At 37.1% G+C, this 14,686-nt stretch overlaps 1 protein-coding gene across 1 annotated transcript in view; it reads left to right on the top strand.

Moving 5' to 3' along the window:
* Positions 1-14,686, top strand: part of Sirt1 (NAD-dependent protein deacetylase sirtuin-1) — a 132,448-nt gene that overhangs the window by 37,703 nt on the left and 80,059 nt on the right. The window contains exon 3 of the mRNA XM_090409048.1: positions 6,233-6,421. Within this exon, the coding sequence (XP_090265174.1) occupies positions 6,233-6,421 (189 nt within the window). The remainder of the gene's footprint in view (positions 1-6,232; positions 6,422-14,686) is intronic.

Here is a 14,686-nt window from a genome sequence, read left to right as displayed (position 1 = left end):
TTTGGTTTCCATGTTCAGTATTTTCCTTCTTGTTCTTGTTCTCTTCCTGTAGAAGTTCAGACAAACATTTTTCCAATTCCCTGGTCAATTTCCTAATAATTTCTTTTAACCGAGGTATTTCTAATATCAACGTATCCTCAGATAAATTATTATCATCACTGCAACAGTGCTTTTTGTTCAGAACAAACGCTCTCCTTAGTAGCAACAACTTTAGCTGTAGTCACTGCCTTGTTATGAGTTTTTGCCGCCATTTTTAAGATATGTTATAAAATGCTTTAGAACAATAACTACTGTATCTTATCGCGTATAATGTGAACAATTTATGGTAAAAAATACTACTTAAAGTTAGGGGGTTCACATTATATGTGGATCCTAAAAAATATAACATCTTATTAGACTTGCACACACAATATATACTACCTAATGCCTATACAACCAAATCTACTTGACCCACTCGCATTCGCTGACCGAGCGCGCATCATATCTGCGCATAAAGCTACTTACATTACTGGCTTTATGCATAGATACGATGCACGCTCCATCGCTGAATGATAGAACACAGTTAAGTATATCGGTTTAACCACAGTTCATTTTAAATATTATTCGTTAAACAAACCTAGCCTGAAAATGAGCCAACAGAAACATAAACATTCATCTTTTGAAGCAGGATTTAAATTGCATGTCATGCAGTTTGCAAAAGAACATAATAATAGTGTTGCTATGAGAGAATTTGGTGTAGCAGAGAGTAATATTAGACTTTGGCGTAAGCAAAAAGACAGTCTCGAAAAAATCCCCAAAACGAAATGTGCCCGTTGTGGAGACGTAGCATCCTTTCCAGAACTCGAAGAAGAGCTAAATGAATAGATTTTGATGCAATGACAAGATGGCATTATAGTAACAAGAAATGCAATTCGTTTTCAAGCTCTACAACTCAAGAATGGTAAATTCAAGGACACACCAGGTATTTCATCTTTTCTTGCTTTGCCTGGGTGGTGCAACAGATTTATGGAATGCAAAGCATTAACATTACGAAACCGAACAAAAATTGTGCAGAAGTTACCAAACAGCTTGAAGAAAAAATGCCGTCCTTCCATAAATTTATCATAAAATTACGGAAGTGTCACAGATATGAACTTTCCCAAATTGGCAATATGGATGAGATGCCCATGTACTTTGATATGCCTGGGAATCGAACAGTAAACTCAGTTGGTGTAAAGGTATCTTCATAAAAACAACGGGACATGAAAAAACGCATTTTACCGTTGTTCTTCTAGCATGCATGCAGACGGAACCAAATTAAAGCCAACAGTGATATTTAAAAGGAAAAATATTCCGAAGCATATGAAATTTCCACCAGGTATAATTGTTCGCGCTAATCAGAAAGGTTGGATGGATGAAGAAGGTGTACAATTGTGGCTGGATCAAATATGGAACATACGTCCAGGTAGCTTGTTACGTCAACAAACCATGATAGTCTGGGATATGTTCCGGGTGCATTTAACAGAGGCAAGCAAAGAGAAAGCACGTGAGCTACTTACAGACCTAGCAGTCATACCGGGTGGTCTAACTTCCGTTTTGCAGCCGCTTGATGTCAGCTTGAATAAGCCATTTAAAGATCACTTACGTGAAAAATGGAGAGAATGGATGTCATCTGGTTTGGTGAAGATGACAAAGGGTGGGAATTTTCAGAAGCCTGAGATCATCCTAGTCACCAGCTGGGTTAAAGAAGCATGGGATTTGATACCATCTAAAATGATTCATCGCTCATTTCTTAAATGTGGAATAAGTAATTCAGTGGATGGATCTGAAGATCATGTCATATACGAAAGCGAGAATGATGCACAACAAAATGGAAAGCATGAAGACGATGACGACAACTGCTACACTGATGACGCAATCCCTACAGATGAATTTATAAATGAAATGTTTGATGACTCAAAAGATGAAGAAGAATTCAAAGGATTTTGACATTTTGTTTTAAAATAAATATTTCTTTTATTAATTGTTAATTCATATTGTATTTTGACATTGCGTTTTAAAATAAATATTTCTTTCGTTAATTCGTATATTGTATTTTGACATTTTGTTTCAAAATAAATATTTCTTTCATTAATTCGTATTGTATTATTTATAATGTTATGGAACAAGATTAACAGATTGCATTATACGTAGACATGGCATTTTAGGGCTAGTTGTCAAACAAAATTTCTAGTTCGCATTATACGTGGATCGCACTATACGCAATAATATACAGTACAATAAAAAACTACAATAATATACTAAAAATGCACAATTAAATCTAAGAAAACACTTAATAAATCAACAAAAATCACAAATCTTTCAGGAGCTCTCTGACAGTACGTCTTTTCACCTGCAAGCCTCGACACCAGTATTTCAAAATTTATAATGATACAGATAAATGGAATATATTTGAAACACCTCCATTTTCATAAAACATGCCTGTGTGGCCTTGTGGTAATGTTTCTAGTTCAAAAATGCTAGAGGAAAGATGGCTATAGGTTTGATTCTAGTTGATGACTAGAGGAACTCTTTGTAGGCTTTTTTTTTGAGCTGGTTGATCTTTGACTCACAAATGTAGTGTTTTTTCCATTTAAAAAGCATTGGATTTTATCCCTAAACTCAGAAAATCAATCTTAGAACTTGCACTGATTCAGACAGCAGTACAAATTAAAATATAGGATCACAAGATGACAGCAGCTGTCTCTCAGCCCTGGTGCCTTCAAATTCATCAGTAGTGTCAATAAGATGTGCACATTAATCTTTTTTTTTTTTTTTTTAGATGAAATAATGATTACATATCTAGATTGATTGAACAGAAATGGCTATTACTGAGTTTACTGTGAAATGATCATATTATTATTGTTAGTGTAATCCAAATACAGGTAACCCTTGTATAACGCAGTCTACAAATTGTAGTATCCCTTATTCAATGGGGTTTCGATATAATGCAGTGTACAATTTCTAGTAACCCTTTATTTATTTATTTTTTTCATATTTTTCACCGTGGGACTTAAAAATCAAATTTTATCTTCATTAAATTTGTGTCTACCCATATCGTGCAAGTAGTTATAAGTATCGAATTTAGTTTTATTGTATCACTGAATAAGGTACTGTATAGAGGCTTTTGCAGTCTGTGTCATTCTCAACAAATAGTGCAATTAGAGGCAGATGGAATAAAAACAGCGCTAACTAATAAATCACATGTCCCTCTCACAGAAACTATGCTATATAGACTTGAGCAAAATTATATGTTGCACCAAAACACAATATCTAACTAAAAACTATTGTCCAATTTTTCAATTATGAAATAAGTGTTTGTTTTATTGCATTTGAATTCTTGATGTCATTATGACAGATCACAAAGGCTAATTTAAAATAAAAGACTACCAAGAATTGAAACATGCCATATAATGAATGTGTGAGTTTGCCTGCCCAGAAGCCATAAAATTCAACCAAGGGTTGAAACGTTTGTGTGCGTTGAGCCAGTTAGTAATGACAAGTTGCGTCGAAACGATAAATGACACCCTTTTGTGAATGTGTTAAAACAAATAGTGAATGTTGTAATGACAGTTTCAGATGTTATGGAATTCGATTGAAGAGAATTAGCATTTCAACTCAACACTTGTCGGTTGCTTTTGTCTTTGGGTCGTGCGATCTTTTGTTAATACCGCACCAATCATATGCACATCTTTATAGCTGCTGCCTTGTGTAAAACAAAACTCAGCTTGAACATATAGTAACAATTAAAAAAAAACTTGAATAATTTATAAGCATATAAAAGGATATCACCTGTAAATCGTTGAGATACCAGTAAAATTCTCAGACGTGCCACCTCTGGCACGAGTGCCATAGGTTCACCATCTAGGGTTTAATGTATAAAGTGTTTATTGTTGAAAATTGTCTTCGTTTTCTGCCAGGAAAGGCGATTTAAAATTTTAAGTGTGTTATTCTCAAGCAGAGCAGTTTATTTTCTTGTGAGTTACATACATATGTAATGCTTCTTTTTATGTAAAAGTTTATTTTTATTGTAATGGTCACTAAAACTGCAACGAAAGGGAAAAAACCAACATTGAAGATGAAATTCATTTCTCTCGAAGAAAAAATTAAAATCTTGGATCGGTGGAAAATTGGAGAAAAACCAGGAGTTGTTGCAAGGACTCTGAATTTAAATGAATCAACAATTCGAACAATCAAACAAAATGAACGTAAAATCTGAGAAAGTGTTATTGCTAGGTCAACGATAAGTGCAAAACATGTTCGCGATATTCTAATAGAAAAAATGGAGAAATCTCTAATGATTTGGAAAGATGATTGCACTCAAAAGAAAATTCTTTTGGATGGATACCTTATTAAGCAAAAAGCTCTCAAAGTTTATAAACATCTAAAAGAACTCGATCAAGATTCTTCAGAAGAAATCTCTCAGCGTGGATTTTGTGCCAGTAAGGGTTGGTTCGAAAACTTCAAAAAGCGGTTTTCTTTGTATAATCTTAAAATCCAGGGAGAATCAGCATCAACTGATGTTGAAGCTGCCCGGAAATACCCAGCGGAACTTTTAAAAAATCATTAAAAAAGGTGGTTCAGTGCAGACCAGGTGTTCAATGCAGATGAATCTGGGTTATATTGGAAAAAATTGCCAAAACGCACCTATATTTTGAAAAACGAAAGATCAGTTCCTGGATTCAAAGTTTCCAAAGATAGAATTACTCTACTGTTTTGTAGTAATGCATCAAGTGATTACATGACAAAACCAATGTTTATTAACCGATCTGCCAATCCTCGTGCAATGAAAGGGCTTGACAAGTTTACCCTACCTGTTTATTGGTGGGCCAACAAAAAGGCATGGGTTACACTAGCATGTTTGAAAATCGGTTTTTCAAGTGTTTTGTACCCAATGTAGAAAGTTACACAAAGAAAAAGAATATGGACTTCAAAATTCTACTAATTTTAGTTAACGCACCAGGCCACCCAAACGAATTTAAGCCATCTGAATATTAAAATAACTTTCTTGCCATCTAATACTACTTATTCAACCACTCGACCAAGGAATAATATCAACATTTAAGTCATATTATATTTGGCAAACATTTCAATTTTGGAAAAAAATGGAATATAATCCAAACATGATACTGCCTCAAGCGTGGAAAGAGTTTTCAATATTGAATCGTGTAAAAATTGTTTCTCTGTCCATTAAGGAATTACAACCCTCTATGCTGAATGCTTGCTGGAAAAAAATATGGCCTGAAGCCGTTCTGGAACAAAATTTCATACCTCCAGCGGATGCCGAGCTACGTCGTATAATGAACGTCGCACACATTTTTAGTGGAGAGGGCTTTTGCGATATGGTTGAAAATGAAATTAGTGAACTAATTGATGGAGAAATAAACAGATTTAAATGAGGAAGAACTGGTACAATTAATAGATAGCGTCGAACCAAATGGCAGGGAAAGTTCTGCCGAAGATTTTGATTGTTGTGAATTTGTTAAAGAATTCAGTTTAAAGAAATTAGCAGAAGGATTGGACTTGGCAAGAAAGTTAGGAAGTTATTTTACAGATAATGATCCCTCGATGGAGTGCTTGAGAAAATTCACGAGACGATTAGATATTTGTTTAGCGCCATATTATGAACTTAATAAAAAATTGCAGCATAGTGGAAAGCAAAGTCTTATTACTGACTTCTTGATGAATAAACCAGTCGAAGCATGCAATGAGAATTATACAAATGATGTCCAAGAGATTTCAAGTGGAGACGACCTCCGGCCACTTAAAGAACATCTACGAAATGTTATTTCTGAAGACAGTGATGACGATTAAAATATGTGCTTTATTTTATTATGTCTAAAACATTTATGCATTATGTGCTGAAATTTATGTGCAATTTTTAATTTTTATAATTTTATACTGTGTATTTGTCTCATAGTTTATGTTTTCTTAACTTACATGAATTACCTGAATTAAATAAAAATATTGTTTTTGTTGCATATGTCATTGTTGTTTATATATTTAAAAAAAAAAACGATTTCGGAACCTAACCGTACTTTTTCTATGTGATCTAAGTCTCGTATAATGCGATTTATATAACACAGCATTTCTGTGGAACCTAACATCCGTGTTATACGAGGGTTACCTGTATATTAATTTGATTGCTAAATACTTTCTGTGCTACATGCACTATTTGAGAAAATAATGCTTTCCAATTTATTACCTTTTAAAGATACTCAAATTCCAGAAGCAGATAGCTCAGACCTACATTGTAATTATGCATCTCCTGATCACCCATTGAATAACCAGTGTATCGATGAAGATGATGATGGCGCTGATGAAGTAGCATCAACAATCAGTGACCTGTCTGGTTTAAGTGATTTGTCAGATTTAAGTGGTCAAGACTGGAAACCTCTTGCAGGTTTGTATGGTCTAACCTTAATGTCATTGTGTAGATTTGATATCAGTCTTCCTGAACTTTAGAAGTTAAAAATATAAGTTTTTCCTCTTTCTAGAATTGTTTTCTGATTTGCTATTCTATTAAATAGCATATTCTGGGGTATCCCCATAATACACTTTGTGAGATTGAGTGGACCTTGCTATTCAATAACTTAGCCATGTGACTGTAGATTATTTATGAGATAAGATATTATATACAGGGTGTCCCATAAATTTGTAGATATTTCAATAATTCATAGAAATTGGAAAAATTGATATGTTAGAGTGTAGTGCACCAAAGTGAATCATAAGGAGGGGGATTTTTTTTTTTGTCAGGGAAAAAAATTTAGCTCAAATTTTCACTGATAGAGGGTGACAGCAGTGATGACAGTCAGGATGGCATTGAAAATTTATTTATTCATATGCAGGAAATCGATTACATATCACCAAAGTAATTATTCAACATGTCTGCCAGTACATGCTGCCAACAGGTGAGAACGCCATTTACAAATGCATGGAGCATATCTGGGTGGATGTAAGCAACTTTGCAGCGAGTGGCATCTTTTAAATCCACTAAGGAAGATGGGTGCTCAGGTACACTCGGGACTTTAAATAGCTCCACAACCAAAAATCTAATGGTGTCAAGTCCAGGGACTAAGGAATTATGTGGAGTTGCAATTGTTAAAAAGTTGTTTCTTATTATTATATCTATGTTCTATATTAATTTATCTCTTTATACTTAAATTTAATCTTAATTTTATATCTAGGATTGTTTCCTCTTCGGATACTGGCGAATTTATATTTTGCTGTGCCAGCCAGTATCCTATAGTAGAAAAGATCCTTACTCAGGGAGACAATACTAGATTCTTAACTTTCTTACCCAATATCTTACTTAACTGCCCTATAGATCTAGATTATTGCAGTCGTGACCTAAATCTATATTTATATTCGCTCACTAAATCCTTCTCGCCAAAATCAGGCTCTATTTTTATAAGTGGTAAGTTGGAATCGTAATCAGCATGACTCAGGTTCAGGTAAATATGACACGTTTATTGGAATATCTAAAACACAATACAAAATTCATACACTTAATTATGTTCAATACTAAATAAACTCGAACACATTCGAACTAATTAAAACTTATAAGGCATGCTAAACACTGTAATTACGCATTGGGATACAAATCAAATGATAATAAGTTAAGCTAAATTTCTTCTAGCAGTATCACTCGTAAGAACAAACTATCAACCATTCTAATGTTACTGAGACTCTAAATTCTACCTTTCATATTGCATCAAGTTAATTCTATCACATACAAGTTACAAAATTCTCTCCTAAACAATTCTTCTTACTCACAAACGAGGTTAACTTTCTAAATAGTGACTGTCCACAGAGTTCCTTATTATAAAGTTCTTAATTTCATAATAGTAAGCAATCTTCTTTCTTCTAACGAACATTCACACAAAATTAGAACAATAGCACCTTACCGACCTTTTTTTTTTTTTGCGTCGTTCTGCACCACGTGTTTGTCTGGATATTTCTCATCTATTTTGACTGTCTATATGGTAACGTACGGGTTACGCTATCTTCATTCTTTCTGCCGGAAACGGACTCAAAATCCTTGCGTTTCAGGAACAACTCGATGGGGCTTTCCAGCGACGGCTTGATTCTGCTAGGACTGGAATTTTCTTCCTTCAGCTTTGCATAGAATCCAGCTTCATTTCTTTACGAACGCTCGCTGCCCGACATCACAGACTTCATTCCCCCCCCCCCTTTACGTGAAACTGCCTACCAATTTCCGAACCACCCAACAGGAAAACGATACAAGTGATCAAGAAAAAGCCTTTTGTTCCAGGCTCAACCCCCTTTTATACTCCTATCGAGTGCCCTCTTTTTTAGCCCCCTTTTGCACACGAACCTTACTAATTTTACCCTTTGGCTTGTCCTTTGTTTCTACGATGCTGATATACTTGGATTCATGGAATACATGGCTACGTGATTTTCCGAATAAGCTATACCCACCAGCGTTACACTGCACGCATGTAGCTTTAGGCCTTCCAGGAATTAATACTTAACAGCTTTATGATGACTCACAATAGATTTTCATAGCTTAAGTAAGGCATAAATTTAATTCACATTATCCCTCTTTTTAAAGACATACAAAATGAAATCTTAAATTAATCACAATGGCTTAAATATAAGGTGCTTAAATAAAGTATACAAATTTTTACATAAAGTGAGGAAGTTTCACTTTTAATTACAACTGATGTGCAGGTATTTCTCTGTGTTTGTCATTTTTATATGTTAGACCCTAAATGAATGATTTCTATCCAAGATTCCTTCATTTAGGATCCAACACAATTATGACTGATGAGTCATTCTTGACCAAATGTGCCGATGGCAATCTGCTTCACGGGAGATGTAATATGCGGTGGTGTCCCATCGTGCATGAACGTGACTGCATGAAGAACATTTTTTCCCACAAGCATGCATTTTTGCATAGCAGTTGCAAGTAGCACTGAGCATGTCTTCCAACCCCTTGTTGCACATGGCTCTTCAAAGAAAAAAGGATCAACAACGATGAATGCAGTAAAGCTACACCAAACAGTAAATCACGCTGATCATTGTCAATCGATGGGGTGCAGGACAGTCCACATGGGGTACAGAATTTGCCAGTTATGCATATTAACTGTCTCCCATGCAATGCAAAATGTGCCTTGTCTGCTCAAAAGATGTTGTACAGCCATTGTGAATCTTCTGCAACCTTTGTCAAACCCACGTTGCAAATTCCTCCTGCTGTTACCAAGTGATACCAAGTGGTATCACTTGGTAACAGCTGGTGAAGAGATTGCAGCTTGTATGGATACAAGTTTAACACCATGAAGGATGTGGAATACAGATGTTTTCACTATACCCATGATTATTGCAGCTTCCTGTGCACTGCTTACACTACTTGTTGATTGTACTGTTAGGCGTTCATTTGTGATACCACAATGTTGGTACAGGCTTCATATAACACTAGTCTGCCAGTGTGAGGGCGAGCTGACAAACTTCCATTTTCCTCGAAACGTCATATTAGAGACTGTAGTCTGGCAGGAGTGAGAGGACCTCGACCTTCATTCTTTTCTGTATTCGAAACTTTCATAAAGCTTTCCCTGCCAATTCCTTGCTTATGTAAAACAACTTCACTAACAATGAGTTATTCATCAATGTCAGCATCAAACCTTTCTTTTCACAAAAACAATTCTGTTTACACCAACAACTGGAAATTTACATGCGTTCATTATGGTCTGCCAGTGGTACACCTTGTGTTTTATTGAACTCCCATTTGCATGTGTCTCACAAACGAGGCAGTGCTTTTGGAAAATTCAAGAGATTTTTAAACAGCAAAATAAAACTTGAGAAACAGAGCAAGACTATTCAACCAATGTGTACTGACTGTTATGGCATATGGAGCAGAAACCTGGCCAGTCAAAAAGGAAATAATAGATAAAATGCAAAAAACAAAAGAAGAATGGAAAGATGTCTGCTAAACATAAGACTCAGAGATAATATCAGAAATGAAGAAATAAAAGATAAAACAAAATTTTTAGATATTGGAGAAAACATACTTCAAAAGAAATGGAAATGGTGGGACACATTACAAGACTCAAGGACAATAGATGGACAAAAGTTTTACTGGAGTGGTGGCCATACAAAGGTAAAAGATCAGCTGGAAGATCTGAAAGAAGGTCAGATGATATAAGAAAAACAGTTGGAACGTTTTGGTACCAACAAACTCAGGATAGAAACAGATGGAGAGAAGAGACACTTATAGAACAGTCACTTAGATATCTTCAGCGATTATAAAAAAACTAATGTAACATATACACAAATAACACAATGCTAAGCCCAACAACATGGGTGACACTAAAATCCTATCTAGGTGGAGCGCCCTTAGAAGGCGCTCCACCTAGATAGGACTTTAGGAATGTAAGGTGGGTCTCTCTTTTTTCAATTTGCTGTGGTGGAGCATGGTGATTTTTTTCCATGAGATCCTGTAGGTTGTATCCAAGACATGGTCAGATAGGCCTGACTGACCATAGTCATGGTTGCAGATGTGTTCCAACAGGCGGATAGTTGCTGATCTGCCTTTCTATCCAAAGTATGCCTGCTTACAGGAACAGGCTACTTTATAAACTCCAGGCACTGAGAGAGGAGGGAGCTGATCTTTTATAGAATGGATAAGGGTAGCAAGTTTGCGGTGGGGCTTAAATGCTGTGTGTAGGTTAGACTTTTTTAAAATCTTGGCTATGTTTTCGGATGTGCCACAGATGTAGGGTATGGTGATGGCATTTCTGGAGACCGGGGAATGGGGGAGGAACTGATTATTTTTTTAATACTGATCACTGTAGCCACTGGAAAGGAAAGTGTTGCGTATGTGGTCAAGCTCAGTTATAAGGGTGGTTCCACTGGAACAAAGATTGTGGGCTCTATTGGTTAGAGTTTTAATAATGCCATATTAATAATGAGCGGGGTGATGGTGTTAGAGTTTGCGAATGTATCTGCCTGTGTGCGTGGATTTTCTATATACAGTGAAGGAAAGTGTACCGTTAGGAAGGCGTGTAACTAAGGTGTCTAGGAAGGGTAAACAGTTGTTCTTTTCCATTGTAAACTGGATTCTTGGATGTAGGTTGTTGAGGTGACTGAGGAAGGAGTCTAATGTGTTTGGGCCATAAGACCAAATAGAGAACACATCATCTGCATATCTTAGCCGGATAGAAGGTTTGAGAGGGGCTGAGTCTATGGCTCATTTTTCAAAATCTTCCCATATAAAAATTGGCAAGAGGGGGGGGGGGAACCCATGGCTGTTCCCTCTATCTGCTTGTAGATTTTGTTCTTCCAGGAAAAATAACCAGAATTGATGGCAAAAGAAAAGAGATCTAAGATGTTAGAAGGAAAAACGTTTTCTAAGATTATTAAGGGAATATTGGTAAACAGTGAGGAGTTGTCAAAGCTTCCCAATATGTCTATGTTATTTAAGGTTAAATTTGCTATGAGGGTTTTAAAATGGGTAGAGTTTTTTATATATGATGTGGAAAGTCCAGTGAGTTGGCCAGCTGTTTAGACAGTTTGTAGCAAGGTGTGTTAGTGGCATCTACTATAGGTCTTAGTGGGGTATTGGGTTTGTGAATTTTTGGTAAATCGTATATTGGGGGGGGGGGGGCAGGAAGAAAAAGGTTTGAGTTTTTTTTTGTGATGTTTCTAGCGGGATGTAGGTAAAGCGATCTCGGAGGATGATCTCCATTTTTCGATGCGATCATCATACCCTACATTCGTGGCACATCAAAAAAAATAGCCAAGATTTAAAAAAAGTATAACCTACACACAAGCATTTAAGCCCCACTGCAAACTTGCTACCCTTATCCGTTCTACAAAAGATCAGCTCCCTCCTCTCTCAGTGCCTGAAGTTTATAAAGTACCCTGTTCCTGTAAGCTGGCATACTTTGGACAGACAGGCAGATCAGCAACCATCCACCTGGAGGAACACAAGTCATACATCTGCAACCACGACTATGGTCAGTCAGGCCTGGCTAACCATGTCTTGGATAGAACCCACAGGATCTCATGGAAAAAAACCACTATGCTCCACCACAGCAAATTCAAAAAAGAGAGACTATTCTTAGAATCAGCAGCAGCTCTCAGAAATCAACCAAATGTTAATAAATGTGGTTGCATTAAGCTTCCTAAGATTTGGGAAACACTTATCATCAGAGATCCCACTTTACATTCCAGGCCACCTACAACCGCCCTTAGAGGGTGCTCCACCTAGATAGGACTTTAGTGTCTCCCACGTGGTTGGGGCTTAGTATTGTGTTATTTGTGTATATGTTGCATTAGTTTTTTTGTAATTCTTGAAGCTATCTCAGTGACTGAGATGAAATATAGGAAGTATTAAATTCTGGTTTAATCCTTTCTGAGTGCTGTATACAATCCATTAAGCCTCCAACATAATGTCTTCACACTTAAGCCTCTACACACGGATTCTAATCATTCATGGAGAAGATATAGCACGCAAATCCAGACAGTACGGTAAGTCAAAACTATGACTATCTAGGCAACTAAATAGGCTGGCCTATTTAAAAAGATGTCGGGATACAAGTGTGATACCCAATTGCGTTAAGCTAAAGATAAACTTTCATTCCAAAAAAAGGCCTCCGCATATATAACCACGCCAGCTTTGCACTGCTGCGGGAACAAATCGGCGCTACTTGTGCCAGCCTCTCTGAGACGAACGCGGCCATTGGCTCCTTACAGTCAGAGCTCACTGCTATACTTAACCCTGAACTTTGGTCTCTTCTCTCTGGAATTTCAGAAGCTTTCACACAGAAAGAAGATTTCAAAAAATAAAAAATAAACATACAACCTGTGTAAAAACCAAGCCACAAATTCGACCACTCCAGACAGTAGTTAACCTATCTTCCAAAAGGCTCAATGACGATGCTGTCAGTGCCCTAAGCCTCAGCCACAATTTTTGCGGTCGCTACAAAAGAAGTGTCGGTGCTTGATGTAATGTTTAACATCAAACGCGGGATCTATTGCTTAGTGCCGGAGATAGCAAATAACATCAGACTTGACGTCGCCAACATCCTAGGTCCAGTCTTCACCTCCTAAAAGTAGGTTATCTTCTGCCCAATGCACTGCTCTCATGAAATTATGGAAAGAAAAAAGTATCGTCATCACCAGAGCGGATAAGGGTAATGCCACGGAATACAATCGAAAAATGGAGATTATCCTCTGAAATCGCTCTACCTACATCCCGCTTGAACACGACCCCACAAAAACACAAGTTAAAAAATTAAAAAACTTACTTAAAAAAGTATCTTTCTTGCCCCCGGACATCACGAAAAAACTCAAACCTTTCTTTCCCCCCCCCCCCCCCCCCACCCCCCGAATATACGGTTTTCCAAAAATCCACAAACCCAATACCCCACTAAGATCTATAGTAGATGCCACTAATGCACCTTGCTACAAACTGTCAAAACAGCTGGCCAACTCTGACCCCCCCCCCCCTCACTGGACGTTCCACATCCTATATAAAAAACTCTACCAATTTTAAAACCCTCATAGAAAATTTAACCTTAAAATTGTTTATCAATATTCCCTTAATAGATACCTTAACACTCTTAGAAAACGTTTTTCCTTCTGCCATCTTAGATCTCTTTTCCTTTGACATCAATTCTGGTTATATTTCCTGGAAGAACAAAATCTACAAGCAGATAGAGGGAACAGCCATGGGTTCCCCCCCCCCCCCTCTCACCCCTTGCCAGTTTTTTGTATGGAAGATTTTGAAAAACGAGCCAAAGACTCAGCCCCTCTCAAACGTTCTCTCTGGCTAAGATATGTAGATGATGTGTTCTCTGTTTAGCCTCATCGCCCAGACACATTAAACTCCTTCCTCAGCCACCTCAACAACCTACATCCAAGAATTCAGTTTACGATGGAAAAGGAAAAGAACAATTGTTTACCCTTCCTAGACGCCTTAGTTACATGCCTTCCTAACAGTACACTTTCTTTCACTGTATATAGAAAACCCACGCACACAGGCAGATACATTCACAAACTCTCCCACCACCACCACCCCGCTCAACAATATGGCATTATTAAAATTCTAACCAAGAGAGCCCACAATCTTTGTTCCAGTGGAACCGCCCTTACAACTGAGCTTGACCACATACACAACACTTTCCTCTCCAATGGCTACATTGATCACAGTATTAAAAAAATAATCAGTTCCTCCCTCATTCCCCAGTCTTCTCTTCAGAAAGAGTTTAGAAATGCCATCACCATACCCTACATCCGTGGCACATCCGAAAAAATAGCCAAGATTTTAAAAAAGTATAACCTACACACACAGCATTTAAGATCCACCACAAACTTACTACCCTTATCCAATCTATAAAAGATCAACTCACTCCTCTCTCAGTACCTGAAGTTTATAAAGTACCCTATTTCTTTAAGCTGGCATACTTTGGACAGACAGGCAGATCAGCAACCATCCTCCTGGAAACTCATGCATCTGCATCCACGACTATGGTCAGTCAGGCCTGGCTGACCATGTCTTGGATACAACCCACAGGATCTCATGGAAAAAAAAACACCATTCTCCACCCCAGCAAATTCAAAAAAGAGAGACTTTTTTGGAATCAGCAGCAGTGCTCAGAAATCAACCAAATCTTAATAAATACAGTTGCATTAAGCTTCCTAA

The sequence above is a fragment of the Typopeltis vanoorti genome, chromosome 19 (assembly GCF_054136105.1).
Source record: "Typopeltis vanoorti isolate ZY-2024b chromosome 19, IOZ_Tvanoo_1.0, whole genome shotgun sequence".
Lineage (NCBI taxonomy): Eukaryota > Metazoa > Arthropoda > Arachnida > Uropygi > Thelyphonidae > Typopeltis > Typopeltis vanoorti.
This window is presented reverse-complemented; position numbering and strand designations above follow the sequence as displayed.